At 39.2% G+C, this 23,786-nt stretch overlaps 4 protein-coding genes across 9 annotated transcripts; 3 read left to right on the forward strand and 1 right to left on the reverse strand.

Annotated features, from left to right (window-relative positions):
* The first annotated feature begins 194 nt into the window (after positions 1–194).
* On the forward strand, positions 195–1,140 carry LOC144473064 (uncharacterized). The gene has a single exon (XM_078186623.1). It carries the CDS (start codon positions 387–389, stop codon positions 1,080–1,082), a length of 696 nt encoding a protein of 231 aa, XP_078042749.1. The 5' UTR covers positions 195–386; the 3' UTR covers positions 1,083–1,140.
* A 374-nt stretch (positions 1,141–1,514) lies between these two features.
* Positions 1,515–6,177, forward strand: LOC144473062 (uncharacterized). Of its 5 annotated transcripts, none has more exons than XM_078186620.1 (3): positions 1,515–1,656; positions 5,086–5,371; positions 5,452–6,174. In XM_078186620.1, exons 2-3 carry the CDS (start codon positions 5,099–5,101, stop codon positions 5,938–5,940), a joined length of 762 nt encoding a protein of 253 aa, XP_078042746.1. In that variant the 5' UTR covers positions 1,515–1,656; positions 5,086–5,098; the 3' UTR covers positions 5,941–6,174. The 5 variants fall into 5 exon arrangements, with proteins under 5 accessions (XP_078042746.1, XP_078042742.1, XP_078042744.1 ...); XM_078186616.1 differs by lacking the exon at positions 1,515–1,656 and adding an exon at positions 2,750–2,832 and having other exon boundaries at positions 5,452–6,177; XM_078186618.1 differs by lacking the exon at positions 1,515–1,656 and adding an exon at positions 4,390–4,509.
* Positions 6,178–6,317: 140 nt separating this feature from the next.
* Positions 6,318–8,964, forward strand: LOC144473063 (uncharacterized). The gene is made up of 4 exons (XM_078186622.1): positions 6,318–6,581; positions 7,399–7,684; positions 7,769–7,867; positions 8,339–8,964. The coding sequence occupies exons 2-4, from the start codon at positions 7,436–7,438 to the stop codon at positions 8,717–8,719; spliced, it is 729 nt and encodes a 242-aa protein (XP_078042748.1). The 5' UTR covers positions 6,318–6,581; positions 7,399–7,435; the 3' UTR covers positions 8,720–8,964.
* Positions 8,965–9,559: 595 nt separating this feature from the next.
* On the reverse strand, positions 9,560–21,255 carry LOC144472966 (uncharacterized). 2 transcript variants are annotated; one of them, XM_078186455.1, is made up of 7 exons: positions 21,050–21,255; positions 15,201–15,512; positions 14,666–14,941; positions 14,105–14,337; positions 13,736–14,002; positions 13,389–13,644; positions 9,560–13,294 (listed from the first exon to the last, which is right to left on the reverse strand). In XM_078186455.1, the coding sequence occupies exons 2-7, from the start codon at positions 15,484–15,486 to the stop codon at positions 13,122–13,124; spliced, it is 1,491 nt and encodes a 496-aa protein (XP_078042581.1). In that variant the 5' UTR covers positions 15,487–15,512; positions 21,050–21,255; the 3' UTR covers positions 9,560–13,121. The 2 variants fall into 2 exon arrangements, with proteins under 2 accessions (XP_078042581.1, XP_078042580.1); XM_078186454.1 differs by lacking the exon at positions 21,050–21,255 and having other exon boundaries at positions 15,201–15,519.
* Between the last annotated feature and the right edge of the window lie 2,531 nt (positions 21,256–23,786).

Genomic DNA, 23,786 nt, shown 5'->3' on the forward strand with positions numbered 1-23,786 from the left:
TTATTTTGACACAGATAGAGAAACAGCATTTTGAATTAGATCGGCCTAGAGTAGTTTTGATACAGTATGTTTACGGAAATGTAGAATGGCATCGGCCATGAATGAGATATCGGCTGTCGCGTACGCAGCTCGACCAATCAGGACCTGAGCATACAGCTTACGCTTAAGCCAGATTCTAAGAAACCTTGAATTACTATGGCACCGAAAGCAGTGCTACAACAGTAATATAACAACTATTGGGAACATACGTACGTTGGAACATTCGCGGTATATAGTGAGTGAAAAATTATTGTACCACAATAAGAAGAAAAAATTGTGTGTTAGGGATAAGAGTCGATAAAGTAGCAGACTGTTTTACTGTAAAAGTAAAATCTAGTTGCCTTGACATGAGCTCGAAAAGTCTATATGTTATAGAATGGGCGAAGGAATCTAATTTGCAGGAGGTTCTATCATTTCTGCATGAAAATTTCGACAAAGAGGAGGTTGTGCTGAAAAGCATGAGAAATTATGATCCGTTCGAAAATGAAGAGGCTATGTGGATAGATCACGAGAAAATCATCAAGGCGATCTTCACTTCCTCCCCGTGCATGATAGTCAAGCATGAATCCACGGGAAGAATCATCGCGGTGAATCAGATGATTGTCAGTAAAAATCCAAGGTTCGACACCACAGGCGATGGAGTCACAGCTGTGTTCGTGAACAATCCGCCCAAAACGAAGTTGATGGAACGGTACTTCAACTATTTGTCGGGCATCGCTGAAAAGGCCAACTTGTATGAGAAGTTTCCGGACGCAAAAGCTGCTGTAGAGTTCTACGCAGTGGTGGTGGACAAGGAACATCGTGGCAAAGGATTAGCAAAAATGCTGATTAAAGAAGGTATATCCTTCGCGACTAATCTGGACGACGTGGGATTTATTTTTGGGATCTTCACGTCCAGCTTCTCAAGCAAAGCTGCTGAGCAATTGGGATTCTGGAGTGTCATGCAGGTGGATCTGCTGAAGGAGACGGACGAGAAGGGTAGACTTATTTTCCAGGATACACCGCCGCATAACATTGTATCTGTCCTAGTCTTGGATATATAGCTTTCCAAATAAAATGTTTTATTACCTCAGGAAACTTATAAATCCTTTTAGATTCTTAATCCTGTTTCAATTAGCAGAGCATCTGCAAAAATGGAAAAAATGTAGTTAGGAATGAAATGAACAGTAACACTTTTGGCTGCACAGACAAATACTAAGCAAAGTATAGGTATAGTGATCCTGATCAACTGCCAACAGTTATCTATGCGTCTAGTGTATTATGTCACGATTGCAAATATAGTACAGTTTCAATGACCATTTCGTTGCGCAGACTGGTCTGTCAATCTACACCAATAGCAAAGTGATGGCCATAGGAACATTTGCTAAAAAGATTGTTACACACAGTGGTCGATTAGTTTATGGTAAAATTCTAATGGGAAGTACCTAGGTACTATTAATTGCATAAAAGTCCCGACACAATTGAAAAGCTGTTACCACCAGGCACATCAAGAGACAAAGAAGAATCGTATTTAAGTGGTTTCGCATTGCAAATCGCCTGATTGTTCTTCAGAACATAGTCGTCTTTCAAAGCGACGAGTACTGGAAAAAAGTGTGCATTCGGATACTAATTATTGCAGTAAGTAATATTTTCCGACATAATCTGCGAGAATAACGTTGATAAGATATTTTTCTATTAATTGTACAATACTAATTGAGCGGTTTAATAATTTGACAGTTGTCAGATCGCGTAAGCTATCAACAAGTGCTCCAAACATAGCTGACAGTTTCCCATAATCCTCTTTAAATTTATCGCAGATAGGGTGGCGGTATCTATTTCTAGGAACTCTGCGTTGAAATAAAGCGTTGGAATAGTAATTTTAAAATTGCAACCATTACAGATACACTAAATATATAACTACATAAAAGTATATAATTAAATACATTGTACAAAAAATGAATAACTGTTAGTCATATTCGAATGCAGTAATCCGCTTAACGTTCATTGTTGTTGTGGTGCTGTCGTTTGCGGAAAAAGAAAGTATATCGCCCCTTATCAATACATGAGGAATTGTAGAATCCATTATAGCAGCAATAAAGCCATTTCCTCCGCCTTATCTAAATTGTATGTAAACACATCGATAAATCGTATATACAAGATCAATTAAAAATTGGAAAATTCGGATATCTGAAACTTTACAATTCTTACGAAGATAAAAATTCGTCGAGTGTTTTTCCGTCACTATTAATAACTGGTTTCAACTTGATAAATTATACATTGTCTTCGCAACGACCTGAATGCTATGAACGCTTGGGAAATCCCAAGGCACAGTACAACCTTCAACGGTACTTGCTCTTACTTAGGCCCATCGCGATCTGATTTACGATGGATCAGGTAAGATATCTAACAATTAGACTATCCCGGAATAATATCGGTCTGGGTTCGTGACGAATCGGGTTGTTGCAGGTACAAGTGTATTATACCTGTTAGACACCTTGCACGGCAAAGAGATTTTCACTAGGTTTTCAGTATTCCTGACATATTTTTTCAAGTGTTTCTCCCTCCTTGTCGGAGAGAATGCTCTGTCTTTTGCATGGTCAGAATAAATAGACCTCCGAAATTATTGTTGAAGCATTCGTCTCGTCGCGTTTCAGAGAAGTCGGGACGTTAGAGTGCAACGTTCAGTTTATTTATTCAATAACGCAAGTAAGATCAGGATCGACAGTTTTTTTATTTCCTTCTGAACATGGAAATCCATACCAGTGCAACGAAATTCGACACAATCGATTTGCTTGACTCGTATTCGACTCTTTGGTGAGTATAAGTGAACTTGAACATCGTGTTGTGCGAGAAGTGGAGCGCGTCAATGAATTAAACTGAATGAGGAAGTCACGCGATTAAATTAAAGTGCTGCAAATCTGGCGACCCTATCAACTTGATGTGTGACAACTATATTTAACTAAATATCAAAATGCGCATGGTCTTGCAGAAGGCCACGTGGTTCCGTGAATTGTGATTACGGAACGCGTATATCCTTTCTTATTTACGATTCGTACGTACAGCTGCGCTAGTCGATTGTCAGGCATGACAATGGAACATTCGATCCTAAAGAATGCACTCCCACTAGCTTCTTAACAAATGTAAATTAAGCGTGCAACTAGTTGCGAGAAATTAATTCTAGTTCCTACGCCAGAATTTCCAATGAGAAAGGGCATAGCCGATTAAGATGGTCAAAACTGCCCTTAGAGGTTTTTCAATGAGCCATATTCCGTTCGATAGCTGACCAATAAAAACTCATCTGTGCAAAATTTTAACCCTGTAACTTGTCCGTGAGGGTAGTTACAGGGTAAATTAGATCTCGCGGTTTTCCGGCATTTTTCCACCTTTAGCGGCTTCCTAAAATTTTGAAAAAAATATGGCATATTTTGGACATCAAGCCGGATGTTATAGAATTTTTTCAGATTTTTCAGTTGCAAGTTGTGATTATCAAAAATGAAAAACCCCAACAAAATCGGAAAGTTGAAGATTTCTCGAAAACTAATATCTGTAAAACTTTTTCATTAATTCCTTGACAAGGTACTATCACGGCTCGTGTACTCAATTTTTCTCAGATTTTTTGCTCGCCTGCAACATTGTCAAAAAAAATGGAAACCCAACGTGTCGATGTTTTTTGCTGTCAGAATGAAGCTACTACTTTTCTAGTTTACCGCGAGTGTGGATTAAGTAATTTTAAACGTTATTGCATCGAAACAAACAATTTTTTAACCCTGAAAATGTGAATTAAGCGAGCAAAAAATTGTAACGAGGTTTGTAACAAATTGTAACAAAGTTTTTTTTTCGTAAAACACATTTTATTTTTCCAATTCTATATCACATGGTTTATTTAAATGAATTTACAAGTATGTTTGTAATGTTTTAAGAAAATTCTTTTTAACATTTGAAAAATATTTAAGTCAACATACATACAAAAATCTATTATATAAAAATAAGTCGGGTTTTCCTTCCTGACGCTATAACTCCAGAACGCACGAACCGATTTCCACGGTTTTGCATTCGTTGGAAAGGTCTCGGGCTCCGTGAGGTTTATAGCAACCAAAATTTTGGAAAAATTTCAACAAAAAAGCAGGAAAACAGGGAAAATCATTTTTCACATACAGCGCCATCTCTGATACATAGTATGTACTACAAACCAATATGGTTTATAAAACAAAAAAAATAACTTTTCTTCATCTTTTAATCCCCAAACGAAATGTTACAAAAAACGAAGCCATCTGGTGGCGAAACGGAGTTCGCCAGGTTTGCTAGTAGTGTATAACATTTCATGCTTGCGTTTACGCGATAGTGTACTGTGACTGTAGCGATAGAGCGCCATACACACACATGCTTAGGCTAATTGACTGGAAAGATATAGCTTTGCTCAGTGTCAGCTTCTCGATAAACGTCAGTAGAGAAGCAACTCTCAGCATCTGAGGATCTCGTAGAAATCATGGGGTAAAGGCTGAGCCAATTCTCGCGTTTATAGTAGTACAATAAACAAACATATGGATTGTGACAAGCCTAACGGGATTGTAATGTGGTATTGTGATCGAAATAAAAACACTCAACGTATATATTCCGTGAATTTTACCGTTCGTGACTGTCCAGTTCAAGTGCGGATAAATCATTGGAATTAACGAGTTCAATCAGAACGTGTTTGCGTAACGCGAATTGCTATCCGCAAAACAGTCTGCGCGCTTTATTTAGCATTACAATTTTAAAACTAGTATGAACAGATATTCGAATTATTATATAAAATATTTGTATCAGACTAATGATCTCTGAATATTTTCTGTGTATCCGACATTAAAACGAACAGGAACATCTCTTTATAATTAAAATACATTTTTAATCGAGATGTGGATCAATCACAATTTTGGTCAGTATCTCGACCACTTCTTTTGCAAACTTGATTCAATTATAGCGTCTGTCGGTTACTTATTACAAATTGATGCAACAGGCGCTAACTGGAATACTACACGTCCCTCGAAAGTTGAAAAACGCAGACATACTAATCAACTATTTTTCCAGGACCCGAACCAGAATGCCGTCCTATAGGCCGTGGGGTTCCATAGAGGACGGAGCCATTGAGTTCGAGTCTCTGACAAACGAAACCTTAGAGGGGGCATTGGAAGTCATCAGGAAGAGCTTCTTCATACATGAGAACGTCTGCAAAGGTGTGGCACTGATGTCGGAACCAGGTGCCGCGGAAGAACTCGAAGAACTTTGCTTAGACGCTGCCAAGGACGGTGTCAGTGTAGTGGCCATTGACGTGGAATCTGGCGAGGTTATCGGCGTGGCCTTCAACAAGATCCAGGTTTAGATTCTATCAACGAGCACTTAAAAAATTCCCAAAGCAATGATCGATTGATAGACATCATAAATCTTTTTCACTAGGTTTTGAAGAGTCCTTTAGAGAAGGGAGCGTTCGAGACGTTCAGCGAAAACTGCAGGCACAAAGCATCCAAGTGCTTGGTGGACTTCATGATCAACGTGGACTCCAGAATAAACTTGTTCAAGCATTACAACACACACTGCATTTTCGAGTGCATGTTCCTTGCGACGCTGCCGCAGAAACAAAAGCGAAGAATAGGTGAGTCCTTGGTGTCCTCGTCGATAGAGGTTGCCAGGGAGCTGAAGAGGGGAAACCAGGTAAAAATTCCTGTCGTCAAGAACGGCGACAACAACGTGCAGAATCAAGCGGCCATACCAAACATAGTGTCTGCCATTATGACTTCCAACTACTCGCAGAAGATCGCGAAAAAGTGCGGCTTCGAGACTTTGGCTAGGGTCAGTTACGACGAATTTCACTTCGACGGGATGTCCTTCAGCGACAGGATAGGGGACGAGCATCGTGATACCACTTTAGTAGCTAAAAGACTATAAAATTAATCGACGAATTAGACTATAGACTATATCATATATAATAGATTGTTTCGTGTACAGGCCGTCCAAGGCCAGCCTAAATGTGTCTCGTAGTTATGTAATGAAAAGCGTCTACTCCCTCTAAAGCACAGTCATCAGCGATACGTTGCCTTGCCTTATCTGAAGAAGCCTCTCGGATATCGTACCGTTCCGATAGACGACTCTGAAATTGTACTCCAGTTTGTAGCGTTGTAATGATTGTAAATAAAAGTATTTTTAAGCAAATATAACTCCCTACCTGGAACCGGTCGATCGATATCAATGTGCTTGAACCCTATGCGGGCGGTCTAAAATTAAATAGAAGAGCGGCCGGAGACACGAGAGACAGTGTAATCGCGTTTCAAGAAGTAACGCAGCCGGCTTCCTAATATGCGCTGGATGCTCCGAGGATATCTTATTATCAGAGACGGCGGCTGCAAACCACGCCGACGGAAATAGTGTTCGTGCGTGCTGACTAAACGACTCGAATCTAGTCTCATTGTGCCCGCGCAAATAGGTCACCAACGAATCGGTCGTTCTCTGATCCTGCTGGCTGATCCACGTGGTTTCCGGCAGAAGTCTTCGTCGTACAGTGAGCAATCAACCTGAAATTCAATTCACTGGTCAGTCATCTACGAATATTTTATAAATAAATTGCGAGCGAAACGGTAGCCGTATATACAGAATTTAAGGACACTGGCCATTTTATTTAGCATAGAATGTCGAGTTCTGTTTGTAAACAATCGTTGGAAGTAAATGTGTAGAACGTACTGGAATACGTACTACGTATGCTATCGTACTACGATAGCTTCACAGCAAAAGGCATCTGATACAAAATCTACAATAATTGCAATTGTAGACAAACATTTCTAGATATTGCTTAATTAACAACTCTCTAATATCGAAAAAAATTATTTCATCTATTATTTGAAACGTTACTTTTTTTTATAAGAGTGTCAAAATTAATGCGAGTCACTCTGTATAGACAACTGTCTATTTTTTCCAGCGTTAGTAGACTGTTTCATTTATTTACCATATTTCCAATTATACCTAAATCAAGGTAAATCCATGACAAGAGGTTGAGCTGGGACAGAATTGATTCATAGAGTAAGTAAAAGAATTCTAAGAATCACGTATAATTTTGTGACAATACTTACGGTCATACATACATCGGAAGATTCTCCTGGATGCAGAACCTGAAACGCAAACCAAAAATATCTTGTCGTTAATTCACGTCAATAAATCTGGAGATTCTTGATACTTACCAAATTTGGTGACTGGTTCAATCTCTAACATTCAGTTTATCAGCATTCAGTTCTTCCCCATCTTCTACGATCCCCGCAGATAAGCAACCGAAACATATCGAAGGTGTAATTAAATTTTTTCTCGACCTGAAAATCGAAACAGAAGTGTTGAACAGCGTAACGAATTTTTTCATAGATATTCTAATAGAGCAGCATACATTTGGTAGCCAGTAATGGCTGGAAACAAGGATCAGTTCGAGTACAAGTTGCTGACGCGGGACAGGATTGAAGAGGCTCTGCAGATTCAGGCGGAGACCATGAAGCAGGAGTGCCTGGCTATAGGGCTCGGCATATTCGAGGAGCCAGGTGCGCCTGAGGAGATGCAGCTGCTCTTCAAGGAGATCATAAAGGACGGTGCTACGATGATCGTGGTTAATAAAGAGACCAACGAACTCGCTGCGGTCGCTTTCAACAAGATCCATGCAAGTCTTGCCTCTTCTAGCTCCTAATCCGAAGAACCACTTTCTCTTCGAGTTATCATGAAAAATGTGTCTCTGCGGTTCAAGGCCAGACCCCAGGAAGGTGTGAAGGACCAGCTGGACACCTTCATAGAGAAGAGCCTGACGAAGAAATCGTGCCATGAGCTGGTGAAGTTTCTCGGTGATGTGAGTGCCACAATTACCTTTATTGAATCCATTTTCCCATTAATTAAACAAATTCACACATTTTCGGCCACTGAAGCTGAAAATTAAATTAAATTCAGTTTTATTCAGAATGAATTTCTAATTCCGCTGGTTATTTATTTCTACAACAGATTGCCAAATTACCTCGTATTGGTAATAAAACTATTAATGATCATCTAATAAAAAGATTCACGAACCAGTGGGATGAATTCGTATCAACAACAGATAGGATTGATAGTGACGAGTAAACAAAATGATTTGTTGACAGTCTGTGAGGATTTCCCGTAAAAACAATCACACGTTGTCGCAACAAATGTATAGATACAATCTTTTTTTAATTGCAGTGCTTTTGAAAATTAAATATTTTATGTGTTCACAGACATTTGTTATCTGTATGAGACAGATTCACTTTAGTCGGGTCAATATTATTTTAGCAACTGGCTCAATTTGTAGATTGAAACCGCTCAGGACATATTCGAGAAACTCGCCATTGATGGAGCGATGGAATTGTTCTACCTTGGTACAAATCCAAAATACCAGGGCATGGGGATCGGTAGCGAGTTGGTGAAGCAGTGCATCGAGTTTGCTAAAGGACTTGCAAACGGCACCACGAAGAGATGCCCGATTGATGATAAGATGGTGAACGAAGAAATTGTTCCAAAAATAATCTTCGGCGTGTTCGCATCGAATTTCAGCCAGCGTATCGCTGATAAATTGAACTTTGAGGTTTTCGACGAAGTTCGGTATGAGGATGTCAGTTTCAGAGATAAAAAATTGTCTGATAGAATTGGCGATGCACATAAGTCGGCTAGACTGCAAGTATTGAAGCTCTAAGTAGAATGCAGGAAAATTCGAAAGAGTTTAAAATTGAATTGTTACTAGAAGTATTAGAAGTAGACGCATTCTTAGTATTTATAGTATTACTGAAACTTCTGAAAGACTTTATTATAAATTAAACGTAGTTGTATTCAATTCTAACTATATTAAAATCTTCAATTCTATTCTTATGATAATATAATTTTTTAGAGACGCGAGAATCCTTTCTGTATAAATTTCTGATCGTATTCAAGTATAATACGAAGGAGTCTGTATAATTTTTTATGTTACAATAAAGATTATTGCTTGTCAAGAATTCCATCAACGATTTATAACAATAGTCCAGTAAATGCATTACCTAGAAATTAATTATTTATTTCGGAACAAAGTTTCGTCAAATAACAAGATAAAAACATTTCTGTTAGACTAGTGAGAGACGCACATATTTTTCACGTTCTCGAGAGAGGAATTTGCGAGTGCTCTGAAGGGGTGCTTAACATTTTCTAACTAAAAGTAGCTTGGGGGTCGCCGCTTAATTAACTCTGTGCGCGGCTTGAAATCAGTGGCTTAATGGATCTTGTTACTTCACGAATGCGTGGTGAGGATGTGAACAGGCTCTAATTAAGACGAATCGTATTATCTTTTTTATATAAGTATATATATGTATGTATTAACACATTTATAATACGGTACATAATAGTTGAATATAGTAGGTATATTGAGCGTAATTAACGAATCCAAATACCGGCGACGGCAATGCGCTGGTTCTACACATTTCTTCCATTGTCGCTCTACAATGAGGTACTCATTACTCTTGGACGACTTACATATTGAGCTAGAATTAATCACTCACACATATATCAACCTGAAAATTCTCTTTATTTCAAAATAAATTAAATGAAAAATGAAATCAGTCGTTGGACTGCGATACCTTATGCACGATCACACACCAGTGACATTGCACTCAAGAAACATTTAGATAGTTCACTTTCAAAAACAACAAATACGATAACACACGATTGCATTAATATTGCGTCAATATTTGCTAATATATATGTATATATGTATAATCTCTAGAGTGCATAAAATTCCGCAGCCCGATAATTGCTAAAACAATTATTTGCAAGGTATAATTCTACATGTACTGTTCCTGGAATACAAATAAGAATTGCACCGTTACTAAACTTAGCAACAGAAGACTAGTGTTACAGAGAAACGCCCAACACAATGCACGGCACTGCGAATCGCTGGTAATTAGTATTCATGTGTTGTAAAGCGTCTATCTGAAAGTACCCGCGTACGCGAATCATTCTAGCTTACGGAATAACCGGTGGGATCGCGCTACGGTCCCATTATAAAAATATTCGACCATAACCGGCCGGTCGGCGGCATGCAAAATACAACAAAAATCGAGCCGGCCGGCTTGGACGACGTAATCAACCCGCCGAGGCCCACCACTAAAAAAATAAATTGCCATTAGCAACGTTTAAACCTGCTGGTGGTCCGTGGTTACAGTGTTCTTAAAGAATCATTGAACATTTAGTGGTACAGACGCCATTGTGTTCATTGATTCCTTAATTACATTGTGTAGAGAATGGCGATTCCATGCGACCAGTTTCTGGCAATAACAACAAGAGCGATTAAACAACATTCTGTGAAACGATGTCGACCGGGCCTCAGTGGGTTGATTAATTACGTGACGCGCTTAAATACCGATTAAATAAATAAATATGGCACGTAGAAATGAACTGAATGCCTGCCATTTAATTTTATAATAATTGGATTTCCTCACAATCCTATGGAATTAATTAAAGGCATTTAACTCATTTCCACAACCTAATCGCTACGGCTAGTTGAGCGCGCAACTCAGAGCTTTGAAAACCGGCCTTCCTGCTTTGTCTCTTATTTTCCGTTTAAATATATAAAACCTCAGAATTTTTTCATTCTGAAAAAATCCTCGTCTACGATTTGAAACAGTTTACAGTATATACGTGTATATATATATAGTTTGTTTCTTTAATAAATACGATTATATACGGAGACTATACCCTTTTTTTTCGTTTAATAACAGCGGTGGTACATTGTTCTTATTGTTTTTCGTCGTTATCGTAGCCTCTAGTTAGTCAAATGGATTGTTTACAACTGCCGTACAAAAATTGTGGACGTATAGCTTTCCGAATAGAACATGATTGACGCGATATCCCGGCGGCGAAGTATACTCGTTTCGTTTGGCTTAACAACAATTCTACGTCGCGTAGGTACACGAATAACATTCATATTAATAATTAATCATACGAGAGCTGACACTTCGCTTAATTCTACGGTCGAGTTTCGGCACCCGAATCGTTTGGCACGAGATTACGTTTCGTTCGTTCATTGCTCTGAGTCGTTTCTTTGAACTTTTGATTTCTTTTTTCGCAGACAGCATCGCGCAGATGATCTTCGACCGGAGTGGGTGAAACACTCTGGCAAGACAAAATATTTAAAATACCATTTACAGTGTTTAACAACGTAGTATTTTAAATATATTTACTGTTACTGCAAATCAATACAGTGGAACCATTTTTATGCTACGTTTTGCTCTATTAATACTGTTGGAAGTTGCGGAATATTTTATTTAAATACTTGCGTTACATCAAATATTTTATGCATGTTTAATTTACACATTGTATGTTAAATGAAATACTGTTATGTAAGCACGTCTGTTAAATAAAATATTTCATGTACGCAGAGATATTAGATAAAATATTGCCTTTCTATACGAAGTAGAATTTCACCCATCCTGGTTCTACAAAACTGACTTGGTCAGTCCGGGGAGAAGGAGGAGCAGATATCTGAGAAGTTGAGAAACTATACAAAAATGTATCATGAGAAATGATCTACATTGGATCCATAATCGCGGAGCTAGGAATGAGGAAAGTCTTAACAGCTCTCTGATGTACTAAACAAAGTAACTAAGACGTGTGTCGATAAAATACTAGTTGGTATCTAGAAGCTATGAAGTAAATATAGATTCATCAAAAGGTAAGATTGATTTTGAGACAAATATGCCAAGTTGACCCCACATACCAAGTAAAAAGAGAGAAAAACTAAAAATAGCAGGGGTCCCTGACTAAAGAAGCAACTAAAGCAGAAAACCACACATCACACAACCATTCACCATAAACCAAAAATGATACCACCATGCGCAGCTATTTAATAATCTAGAGTCGAGGATCAGTCATTCGTTGTTAAAACAAAAAAATATAAAAAAAAGTAAGTACGAAGACCTAGACCGCACAAATAGTCGATACTACTTTGTAACACAAAGAAAAAGAAGTATAACTGAATAGTGCTGCCAACAGTGTTGTATGCGCCTCAGAAATATTTCTAACTTACACAAGCTATGAAAATGCATGAAGTTATGCTATAGATAATAAATGCTTTCTAGCAGTACAACTGGTATTAATGAGCGTTAAAAGAAATATCGGAAGAGAGTACACACGTCATCTTCGAAGAAGAAAACTACAGATTCTATGAGCGAGGACTGTTATGGCTTTGCATCATGCGAACGTGTCGCGTTAAGTCTGACTTGAAACAAGTCCAGAGATAGGTCTCTGCAGTGTCCTGGCAGCGGGTACAAAATATTCTCTGCATTTCTGTAATTATTGTTTCTCTCCCTCACACGCACTCGCATTCATGAATTCCCTAATCTGTTTAAGTGTACAACAACTGTGATAATCCCGAACGGTCTCGAAAATATGAAATATATCTCGTTATCAAAATAAAATATAAATTGGCAATAACGATCCGGCTAGACGGATGATGTTTGCGCGTCGGCAAATACATAGGAAACATCGATCGCGTTCCTCCATCCTTCTCCACCCCATTTCGGCACGGGTTTGTACGTGTGGGTGTATGTGTGTGTCTGTGTCTGTGCGCAAGAAGATAATCAATATTATCGTTCCCCTCACCATTAATGCAACACACGTACGCCGACCTAACCCCTATCACAACTTTACAGGAAAGTTTTTTTTGTTGATTCAGAGACGAAACTTCGTCGAGCGGGAGAGACTCAACCGGAAAACTAGCGCAATCGATTCAATCGAGCAGAGGCTGTGCCTCTCGCGCTTTTTTTCGTACGTGTCTGCGCCAGTAGTGGCCGCGTTCAGAATTAATTAGGTCAGCTCCCGGTCGAGTCTGATCGCCTCTGAAACGCGTCTCCACAACGATTTCCATCGGTTTAATTCAGGAGCCCCGGTCATGCTGTCTTTATCAGCACCTTTTTAGACTTTTTCGAACACCTACACCGAAGCGACACGGAAAATTGGAAAGACTCGAAGCTCCTGAATTAACCCGGCCGCGTCTTATCGCTCTAGATCCGATGATCTCCCACGCTGATGATTCTGAGATCTCAAGAAGACGGCTGTGTCGAAGTCGTTCATCTTTGGGATGGCTCATACTGGACGTCTGGCGACTGCATCGTCAGATAACAAGGTTGAGTGTCCCTGAAATGCGATCTGACCAGGAGTCCGAGGCCTAGCAAAACTACTGGCAGTCCCAGAAGCGCACAGATGAGTTCTCCAGTGACACCAGGCGACCATACAATGAATCCTGTAAAAATATTCCATTTAATTTTTGATAAAATTTGCACGATGAATGTTATAATACTTGTAACTGCTCTTCTGAGTAGATTTAGCTGGCTTACCACCGTGAGCCCCGATCTCCATTTTATAAATGCTCCACCAGATGCCAGATAATGGAAGAGACACTGTAGCCGTGGCAACTGTGAAGACTGCGCTCTCGTTCATGGATAAAAAGTTGAGAGCAGAGATGCTGAAGACGGTGTAAGCGATCAGGAAGGTCCAACCGTGAGCTGCGATGTTGGAACAGGACTCTGGGTTCCTGAAGTGGCAGGTGAGTCCGTGGGCTAAGGTGCGGTAGAGATCCACCGGTGATAAACCCTAAAATAATTACGGTTCTCCTTAATATAAATGTTCAATTTGAACTTTGAGTGTAAATGGAAAAAGACAAGAAGAGAATTCATAATCTAACCCTGCCTATCCCGGGCAGTGTATCCAACCAGCACAAAGACAAGATGGCGAAGAATGCGATAGAATGGATGTAGAAAAGGGTCTCCAAAATGGGAGGCTTCGGAATGTGCTTTGGCTTGACAGTGGGGTCAGGGTCTGTTACGTGTAGCAATCTGCCACCTTCCTCTTCCGATCCACGACGTCTGATGTCCCTGGATGACACTAGACGAGACACTGTATAAAGAAATGAGTTCTGCTGGCTGGCTACTATCTGGCACATGTTCTGTTGCTGAAAGAAAAATATTTATAGCATCAAAGTCCAATAAATACTTCACGATAAATATTAAATACATTGTTTTAGTAGAAACGTATGGCAATTCTAATCGCTTACTTCGGTAGTGTAGTGGCCTTCCAACAAAGTGAAAAACATGGCGAAAGCAGCCAGTGAACCCACATAGACGAAAGTCCAAATAGCCCTGACGCCCCAAGATCCTCTCGCGCCGGTTGTGTGGGCGGAAACTTCTCTGCCTCGGCATCGAAACTCATCGCAGAGTCCGTAGTCGACGCTTATGAACAGCCCGACAATTATTGTGGTACTCGAGAAGATCCGTTGCAAGCTCATCACTGAAACAAGTGTTCCCTATTACACCCACTTGTCCTGGATCTCGAAAGCGAATCATTAGAAGCACATTAATGTAACTCTCCCGGCAGCAACGGGCGAGAAACGACGTTCAAACATTTTTTGGAGCGACACTAATGGCCAATTCAGCGTGCGAATTGTCTGACAACTCATTTCTGAACTTGGCAACCACGAGAAAATATGAATAAAATTGTATGCAAAGAGAAACTTGTACTATGTAAAAAGTAGATACAAATTCCAGAATTTACTCCAGAAAATTTCGAACAATACATTCTTGACTCGGGAACATATGATAATTAACGGGTGGTGTACTTTTTCGGCAGAAGAAGAAGTAATAGACGAGGGAGAAGACCAGAGTGATTCCCTTAATTGGATCCTGAAGATGACAGACCACTCTGCTCTGATCTAAGCAGAGTGTGATCAAAATCCCGGAGAGGGCGTAAACGAAGCTTATTTTGAGCAGTGCACAGCGGGGTATCTTGATCCTCATGCTGTTGGGAATCAGTGGTGGGGGCGGTGAAATCCTTCCAACAACGAACCACACTATGCCCAGAATGCAGGTAGAACTTAGGGCGGTGAAAAGCAACCCTGAAACCACATCAATTGTTAGCAAATCAGAATAGACAGTTTTACACACATAATAATTAATTGTACTTGTTCAATCCGCTAGTGTGTTCTCCAACATACTATCAATGTGAACAATAATAATGTGATATTAAATAATCCATAAATCGGAGTGGTGATAAATGGTCATGCGGTTGAAGCAGATGCGAAATTGTGAAGAATAATTAGCGGTGGTATTGAAGCAGTACAATTAACATGATCCAAAATGTTCAACGCTAGGAACCTGTGTAGGCGCTGGAAACGGAGCTGACGCTTTCCAGATAAAGGGGATAGCTGATAATCAAAAAGGTGATGGACACGACGACAGCGAAGAGGGTGGCGATGAAGCTGAATTTTTGCCATCCAACTCGGTCCGTATCGAACAACTTATCAGTCGCCTGATAAGCGACATATGGCGACTCCTCGGTGTCCGTATATTCCTCGATCTCTACATCGCTTCCTGTACAGCGAAGTTCTTCCTGTTCCTCGTCGTCCACCATTGTCGAGACGCAACCCCCTAGACTCGCCATTTTTCTCTGCTCCTTCTTAGCTTCTCCTGTCATTGAAAGTATAAAGCAATTAGCAATCGGTTATTTTCTAATCCCATATTCAGTAGATTTATTAAATTTTTAATGTTACAGTAAAAGGTTGGGGTATTTTGATGCACTGAATTAATTAATTGGTAAATGAGCACAGATATATTAACATATAATTTAATTATTTAGGAGTGAATCAATTGGGTGAGCATGGCAAATGGTCCATAAGTAGGGGGTAGAATTTATCCGTCCATATTTCGCTGTACTAATTTTGTAAATTAGGGATTTAGTGGAAATGCTTTTTTCAGATGGTTATGAAACACATAGATAAGAGGGAATTTTGTTTTACTCGAGAAGATAAAATTCTATAAACGAAATAGGCGGGAGGACTATTAGAGATTTACTTTATCAAACTTAATTAAATATTAATTAATTGGAATATGCGTAAATCGTGTTCAGTGACGGAATAAGCTAATTTATATGACCATTAGTATGGATGACAAATGTGAAGGTGTAACAGATAATTTTCAATTAAATAAAAATGTTCCTATTATTATGTTAGGAAGATTCAAGGATTAAATAAAGTAACTTTACAGAAAATCTTCTTTATCGCTATTCTCTCTAAGTTCCTCGCAAGTGAACGGACTATCCATTACAACGGTAATTTAATCATACTTGAAACTGCGAAGTGCAAAGGAAGATTTATCATTGGCAATTGCTACGCAGCTTAAGCGAACTCATTAACCATCTTTAGGAACAATAGGCTAAGCGTAATTAAAAAGTGATCCCTCCGTTTTATCTTCAGTATGAATAATTTCGCCGACAATGAAGTTTATAAGAAATTACCAATAACGCAAGAACCTAAATCAAATAACCATCTCAAAATTTAGTGGATATTAAATCGGATTTCCAGCTACAGCATTATCCTGAAAATTATTATTTTAATAAACGTTAATCCCTCTCGCCCAATATTTTAATTTCATTCAATTTTAATGTAGGTCAGGAATCCTAATCACCAACCAGAAGTTTACTATAACAAGCTGAAACAATTCCACTAATGAAAACGCAGCTAGGATATTATTAATTTCCTTCGCTCATTCAAAGCACAGCTATAACTTCCTTCAAACAACATTTGATCGCAGATATTAATTCAAAAGCTCGCCGGTAGAAACTGACGCAGTAATACGAAGTGTGTTAATTCATAACGCGATACGACCTATTACTTTAACCAGCTAAAGAACCCCCGCGAGCCTTTTTGCTGGCGTGAGGGCAACGCGAAACAACTTCGCCAAGGCAGCCCGGATTTGTTTTTCCATTCTGCTTAGTTTTTTCCGACCTTGTAGGCGACAATTAACGAGCACTTTGCATGCACACGTTCAACTATGGATCCCATTTTTGCTCCTACCCTCTCAACCTAACTTTTAGATTAGATAACCCCTTATCGGTGCAGTGCCGGGAAATTTCTCGAGAGTTTACGGAAATACACCAACACAAGGATACCGGCACCATTCAAACTTCATCGCAATAATTTTGTTTCCACCACAAATTATAGTACCGTTCCAATCGTTCCACACTCGAAGCCAGGTTTAATAAATCGTGCGATGTGATCGAAGAAAAATCGACCAACGAGTATCGAGTACAAGGTATCACTGACAGTAAATGGAGATCTGAGTCACTGATAACGAGCCAAACTTATCTGGGAATAAGATTACTTAACAGAAATTTTTTGATAAGATTTTCATTCAGTTCTACGGTGCGAACACTTGACGCCTTGGTGTAGCACTCTTGTAGGAGTAGCAAAAAGAATTGCGGAGCACTGCACAAAATTCTAAAGCTACGGGTAAAGTTTTAGAGGGCTTGAACAAATTATGGAATCCTTTAGGGTGCTCGAGAGGACGTCGAAAAAATTCGAGGGCCAATAGAAAAATTCTGAAGTCTCCTAAAAAATTGTGTGCGGTACCAAGACTGTTCTGAGGCCTCCTAAAAATACGAGAGTCGACCGAAATAATTTAGGACATACAAAAATAATATCAGGCGAACAACTATGAGATACGGTGTACTTCGAGACGTCCGAAAAACATTAAGATACGTTAGGAAAAAATGGATACGTCAAAAATTCCCAAGGTCCCGTTTATATGTACATATGTATCTTGCGATGGAAGATACTCTTCCATCCGTGAGATTAATTTTGTTCCATCCCTGGTACGATAGCTCTGACAATTCGTTTGTCTTCCAATCGATAAAAAAAACCTGTGTTCTTCGCTCTCTCCGGCTGTCCTCAATTTTTCAGCATGTGTTTCACAAAGAGCTTTTTACGACAGTCTCTCCTTCTCTCTCCCTCTCTCTGTTGCCGAGCTGATCGATTAACTTTCAGCTATTATACATATTCCCAGCGCACAGAGATAATAGTATACATTACATATTACATTGTATGCAGGCCGGCGGGATCATCGGAGAACGTGACAGAATTAAACGAACTCTTTTTACGCGGCATTTAAATCACCCGCTGCTTTACACGGTCCGACTATAAAGTGGGTTTTCAGCGAGCCCTTATATTCCATTGGAGAGCTATTTAACGAATCTTTGATCTGGAATGAACCTTTTCCGACCGAGAGCAAGCTCTGCGCCCGTACGATTAACTGGCCGCTTAATGGGCGAATTCTAACGAGTTTCTCTGAATTAATTGTTCGCTCCGAAATTCGACCATTCGCTGATAAGGACCAGCAAGGTTATATCTATCTGCAATCTGGCAACAACGCCATTTAATGGTACAGGTACTAAATAATTCCACGTCTTCCAATTGCCGCGACGATTAAAAAATAGATCAACGTTACTAAAAATGGCGTTCTAATTTCGTTGCGAAGGTAAAATGTTGAATCAAGGACAGTCCTAGATTTGTAAGAATGGCGGTATTCGGGCAGGCAATTTAAATTTTTAAATAAATGATATCCTGTACTACTTCGAGTTACGATCAAAAGACGACACCGTTTCGCAGGAGAACTGTTTGAGAAAACAGCTCGCTACAGTTTCTTGCCGCGACAGAAGGTCGCAGGCCGCGGAGCTGAATGCTTAAAACAGCGAGAGAAACGGGGAGAGAGAGGAAGCCACGGTTTTTAAGTGTGGAACAAAAGAATCTAATTACTGGCTATTTTGCCGAGCGCAAGTGGCCCGAGACAGGGCGTAACTCGACACTCGGAAAACAATGGGACAAAGTGCGACGTAAAGCGCAGCAGATTGAGCTTTCTTCCCCGATTTAACCCATTTCTCGGATTGTTCATTGCCGTGGGGTACCGACATAAAGCTCCGGCTAACGTGGTATCACCATCAATTAAAACCTCATTGCAACAAAACAACCAAATCCCTTTTAAAATGAGAAGGAATTTCTAAAAGATAATTTTAGATTTTAAAAAAGTTAAAATGGGATGTAACTTTTCCAGAATTAAATTTGGAGTGGTGCCAGTGACTCTGGCCATAGTGATCACATTTGAATAAAATTTTCGGAACGAGAAAGGAACGTGTCCAGAGTTTCCGACGAATGCGTTAACAAATGTTAGTTCATGGAACTGGGAAACGACGCGCTCAAGTATCGAGCGAGCTCCAGGGATCATAAACTCGAGGCATCCTTGTCCAGATCCGACGGGGGTTGCAAGGGGCTGGGTGAAACTTTGCAACAATATCCAGCGGAACTTTGACCGGCTCCGTCAGAATTTATGCAACTTCGGAACTCCCTAAGAAACTTCCCCATCGGTTTTTCAACGCTGGGGGTTTACTAACAAGCTGGAAGGCTCATTATCTAAAAAGATCGACACGACCAAATTAGCTCGAAAATACCCAACCGATAACGTCAAAGTGTATCCTCAAAGCAGTCTACTAAAATTAATAAAACCATGCCACAAATACCACGACTATGTTCAAACTGAATTAATCTGAAATCTGCATTTCTACAAATGAATTATTCCACGCTGCGTGACACGAATGCACAGAAATACAATTAACTCGAAAATTCTGAATCAATAACGTAACCACGCACCCACGAAAATATTGGCTAAATATTAATAACACGGATCTTTAAAACGTGCCAATATATGATATTTAAATTGCATTAATCTGAAATATCCCACGTTCTCACCAATCTTATTAAATCCATAAATAACACTGTCAATAGTCCATTCCATCTTTCTTGACTACTGCCTTACTCCATTTTCAGATATTTGTATCGTGTTTTAGACAAATATTTACACTATATTCCCGCGACTTGCATTATTATTTACATACACTAAAGTGTCAATTCAATTTAATCGAGTAATGCAAATGCATCGACTACAATGGCATAAGAATTCAATCAAGCATTCATTAAAAATGCAACATTCTGAAATCAATAGCACTTATTTTATTTATACCGGCGACAGTTTATTTTTTATATAGTCAATGGGCTTGGATTATTAATAAATCAGAGCCCCCTTTATTCATAAAGTCCAGAGTGCCATCACCCTCGAACAATTATTCTAAACAAATGCCACCTAACTTGTTGCTAGATAATGTTGCAACGAAACAGCTGGAGTTAAGAGATAACATTTTAATGGCATCAGAGTAGGAGAGAGAACGCGATCTAATCTTCACATTTAGGGGGGGGGGGGGGGCATAATGTCAACCATAAATACTCGTAATATATTCATTCTTTGCGCGGCGTAAACACCCACCCACGCACCGCACGGATACCACTCGTAAACTTCCTGCATCCACCCCCGTCGGGTAAACCAACCACCCTGAACAACTTAATTACAACTCCGCCCTCTTTGAATCTCTCGACAGTGCATAATTCCACGGGTATGAAAACTTATTTTTTTTATTTCATAAAACAAAGGCTGATCAAGTTGACGAATATAGAGAAATTCAGTGCGGTAGAACAATTTATCCTTGCAGTTCGTGGCGCAATTTTCACAATTTTATATTCGACAATCGCCTCGAAACAAAATTGAATAGTTTACACTAAAATTAATTGGATTAATTGAAGAATTAGGAGAATTTATCGACCGACTTGAGCAACTATTCTAATAGACTTTTATGTCAGCAATTCAAGAAAACACAGTTTCATAATTAATTCTAAAATGAAATATTTCACTTTACCACTTTATGAAAAATATGTTTCACTCTCGATTGATCATCCTTACAAATCGTGGTGCAATTTTCACAATTTTATATTTATTTTCAAAATAAAATAAAATAGATGAAGACACCAGAGAATTCATAATGGGCGCCGTACGCGTCAATTGTGCAATCACTTTTTTAAAACAAGCAAGCAACAAAATTGAGAGACACCCCGAAAGAGTAGCAGCACACGATCCATGAAAACAAACAAACAAATGCAAGCGTATATCACCCATTTATTACCAGCGGGATGCGATTGCCGTGAAGAACCCAGGGCGGTTTTGTGTACAGAAATGTCCATTAAAAATAGAATTAACATTCAGCCCTCGAGACGGATCGATAGGGGTCAACAAAGGGGGCAAATAAAAACGTTTATCGGGGTTTGTCAATGAACCCTACTGCGTCTTACCGTCGAAAACCTAACCTGACACCGCCCACTGTCACAAGAAGATGCTCTGGCTCGGCCGTCGATGTCCACCGCAGCCGGACACCTTTGCACCCTGAAGATTCACTCGGTCCACGGGTGGGGTATCTCTTCGTCGTTGTCGAAGACGGCGAAAATCTCGTAAAAACTGCGACAACGTTCCATCGTGAGACGAGCACTGCCTTCGATGCGGGATACCCGACTTCGACCCAGGGCCGTGTTGCGTGGGCGGTTCAGTTTACGGCGGTATCCGCGAATTCTGCGAACACCGACCGAGCAACATTCGATTCGAAAGACTTCAAGTATCTGGTCTTTCGTCCTGTAAAGGAAAATAGATGTTACCTGAAAAGAAAAAGTTTCACTATCCTTGCAGAGAAACATACTAACGGAACACGGAACTACTGTCAGAATAAAATAAAAAATAAGATTATTGTGATATAACAGATAATTGCATTATTCAGTTTTCTAGTAAACTTCTCCGCGCCGCATTTTAAAATAATTTGACGAATTACTGAATAAACTATTAGTTTTGGAAAATTTATTTACGAAATTGAATAGTAGATTTCGAGGATTATGAGACTTTTATTTACTGATTGGATCAATGGATACTTTATTCATATTTAGGCATGTGAACTAGCTTGATAACATGAAGGTTATCGAGGTTTTCAAGATCACATAATGACCAGCGAAGAGAAATAATGATAAAAATGAATATCAAACAATTCGTTTAGAATTTTAATATTTAATATTTTAGAAAATATTGTGGAATTTTGGGAATATCGTTCCAAGGTTTTAGAGCGATAGGTACGGGCCTGCAAACTGCACATGCGTAGAAGGAGCATCGGTCTTCGCACACGAACCGTCTCTCTTTCATTCTCATTCCAATTAGCAACGTAATATCTCAATTATCCACGACGTATTTATAAATTCATTCCAAGCGTACAGGATCGCCGCATTATTCGTAATTTCGAACGGAACCGCTTCGTAGACAGTGTTCCGCTTGAGTGAAAGTAAAAAAAATGGAAAATCAATGATCGCCACGGGAGTCAGCGGGAAATCTATTACTCAGTGAAGAACTGTAGCCGGCACGCGTTCAATCGAACTTTGATTAGTTTTGATTGTTTTCGGTTTTTCGGCGTTTCGACACTGCGGAGACAATAACGCACGAATTTCCATTCAACGCAGCGGGACGAAATTTTCGATTTTGACTGTGCTAGTACTACAGTTGTAACAGAATTACTAACAATACAACAAATAACATAATTATACATTGAAAAAATACAATTTAACTCATAAAAATTCCTTTGTTCAGAAAAAAATTAATTTTAAAATTCCTTCAGTTGTAAAAAAATGTAAAAGGCTTCTGTAATCCGTAGAACAACAAACAATCTCTTACTGATATATTCTTTAAGCATTCCTCCATTGTTAATGATTGTAGAAAAATTAATATTATTATAATTTACCTTTTCTGCAGCGGAATTCAAATGAAAGGTTTTAGCAATCAATATATTGGATGGAATTTTATGTAGAGAATTAAATTTTCCATGATATATACGTCATTTACAGAAATTAATTTCTGCCGAGGAATCAGCGGCTCGAAGAAAGAGATATCGCATTCTCTTTAAGTTCATGAACAATTCTCGCAGCTTACACGCCAAGGTGTGCAATCGTTTCGAAGTTTACATTATTAAACTTCTCAATGACGGTTCCATGCAGCGGGAAACTTTACCACGAAGTTGCTGCGAAGATCCGGGCAATCCGAGCATGATCAAAGGGCAGGTGAAGAACTCTCAGCGCGACCGGCCAGACAATACCAGCACTGTGTGCAGGCATCGAACACAATCGGCTACCCGAAACATTCTAATCGCTTACTCCGCCCGGCCTTATGCGGCAGGAAGTGTTCTGGTAATAGAAATCCGACGCAATGAATACTATTTTGAGAAATTTAATTAATAATAACACAATTCTAAAGTTAAAAGAAACATATCTAACTTCAATATCAATATTTTAACCCTTTGCACTCGGTTGTCCCCTCTCAGGGGACATCGTAATTCTAGTATATGACTAAACACTAAAGTTTATTAGCGATTTGCAACTATTCCTCGATGTCTACAAATACATATAAAACGAATATTATTATAACAATATTATATATACATATACATACAGGGTGGGGCAAATAAAGTGTTACAAAGCAATATCTCCATGATGCGCGAAAATGCTTGAGGAGCAAATTGTTTGGTTCGAAGGGGCACATGTTGAGGTGGAAATGGTTTCTATTTAAACGTCATATTTTTTTGAGATTTGAAGGTCATCGATGTTTTTTCAAATAGAACTATGTATTTGTTTTTCGATGACATTATTGCCGATTTTAAGACGAATCCACCGACCTATAACTCAAGGTCATGCTAGTCACGCAAAGTATGAAAATAGTTGAAAAACCGAAAAATATCGCAATAATCATTTTCCCAGGATCCACTAACCTTGGTTTGATTCTACCTACAGAACATGCTCGAAATGATGTTCGGTCGTGTTTTGTTGAGTTGTTCACTTCACGTAACAACATAAACATATTAGTTAGTTACGCATTACCTTCTAATGTTAATACGTCGGATCGCGAAAATTATCGAATTTCAAGAAGTTTTTTATATGTTCATGGTGCTGGAAATTGAAGTTGAAGTTGAAATTGAAATTGAAATTGAAATTGAAATTGACATTGGAC

Source organism: Augochlora pura, chromosome 7, assembly GCF_028453695.1.
Source record: "Augochlora pura isolate Apur16 chromosome 7, APUR_v2.2.1, whole genome shotgun sequence".
NCBI classification, from domain to species: Eukaryota; Metazoa; Arthropoda; class Insecta; order Hymenoptera; family Halictidae; genus Augochlora; species Augochlora pura.

Coding starts and splice junctions, on each gene's coding strand:
- LOC144473064 (XM_078186623.1), top strand. CDS start 387: ATGAGCTCGAAAAGTCTATATGTTATAGAATGGGCGAAGGAATCTAAT.
- LOC144473062 (XM_078186616.1), top strand. CDS start 2,765: ATGGAAATCCATACCAGTGCAACGAAATTCGACACAATCGATTTGCTT. Junction 2,833..5,085: donor GACTCGTATTCGACTCTTTG/GTGAGTATAAGT, acceptor CTATTTTTCCAG/GACCCGAACCAGAATGCCGT. Junction 5,372..5,451: donor TGGCCTTCAACAAGATCCAG/GTTTAGATTCTA, acceptor CTTTTTCACTAG/GTTTTGAAGAGTCCTTTAGA.
- LOC144473063 (XM_078186622.1), top strand. CDS start 7,436: ATGGCTGGAAACAAGGATCAGTTCGAGTACAAGTTGCTGACGCGGGAC. Junction 7,685..7,768: donor TCGCTTTCAACAAGATCCAT/GCAAGTCTTGCC, acceptor CTGCGGTTCAAG/GCCAGACCCCAGGAAGGTGT. Junction 7,868..8,338: donor TGGTGAAGTTTCTCGGTGAT/GTGAGTGCCACA, acceptor CTCAATTTGTAG/ATTGAAACCGCTCAGGACAT.
- LOC144472966 (XM_078186454.1), bottom strand. CDS start 15,519: ATGACAGGAGAAGCTAAGAAGGAGCAGAGAAAAATGGCGAGTCTAGGG. Junction 14,338..14,665: donor CTTCTTCTTCTGCCGAAAAA/GTACACCACCCG, acceptor CACTTGTTTCAG/TGATGAGCTTGCAACGGATC. Junction 14,003..14,104: donor AAGGCCACTACACTACCGAA/GTAAGCGATTAG, acceptor TTTTTCTTTCAG/CAACAGAACATGTGCCAGAT.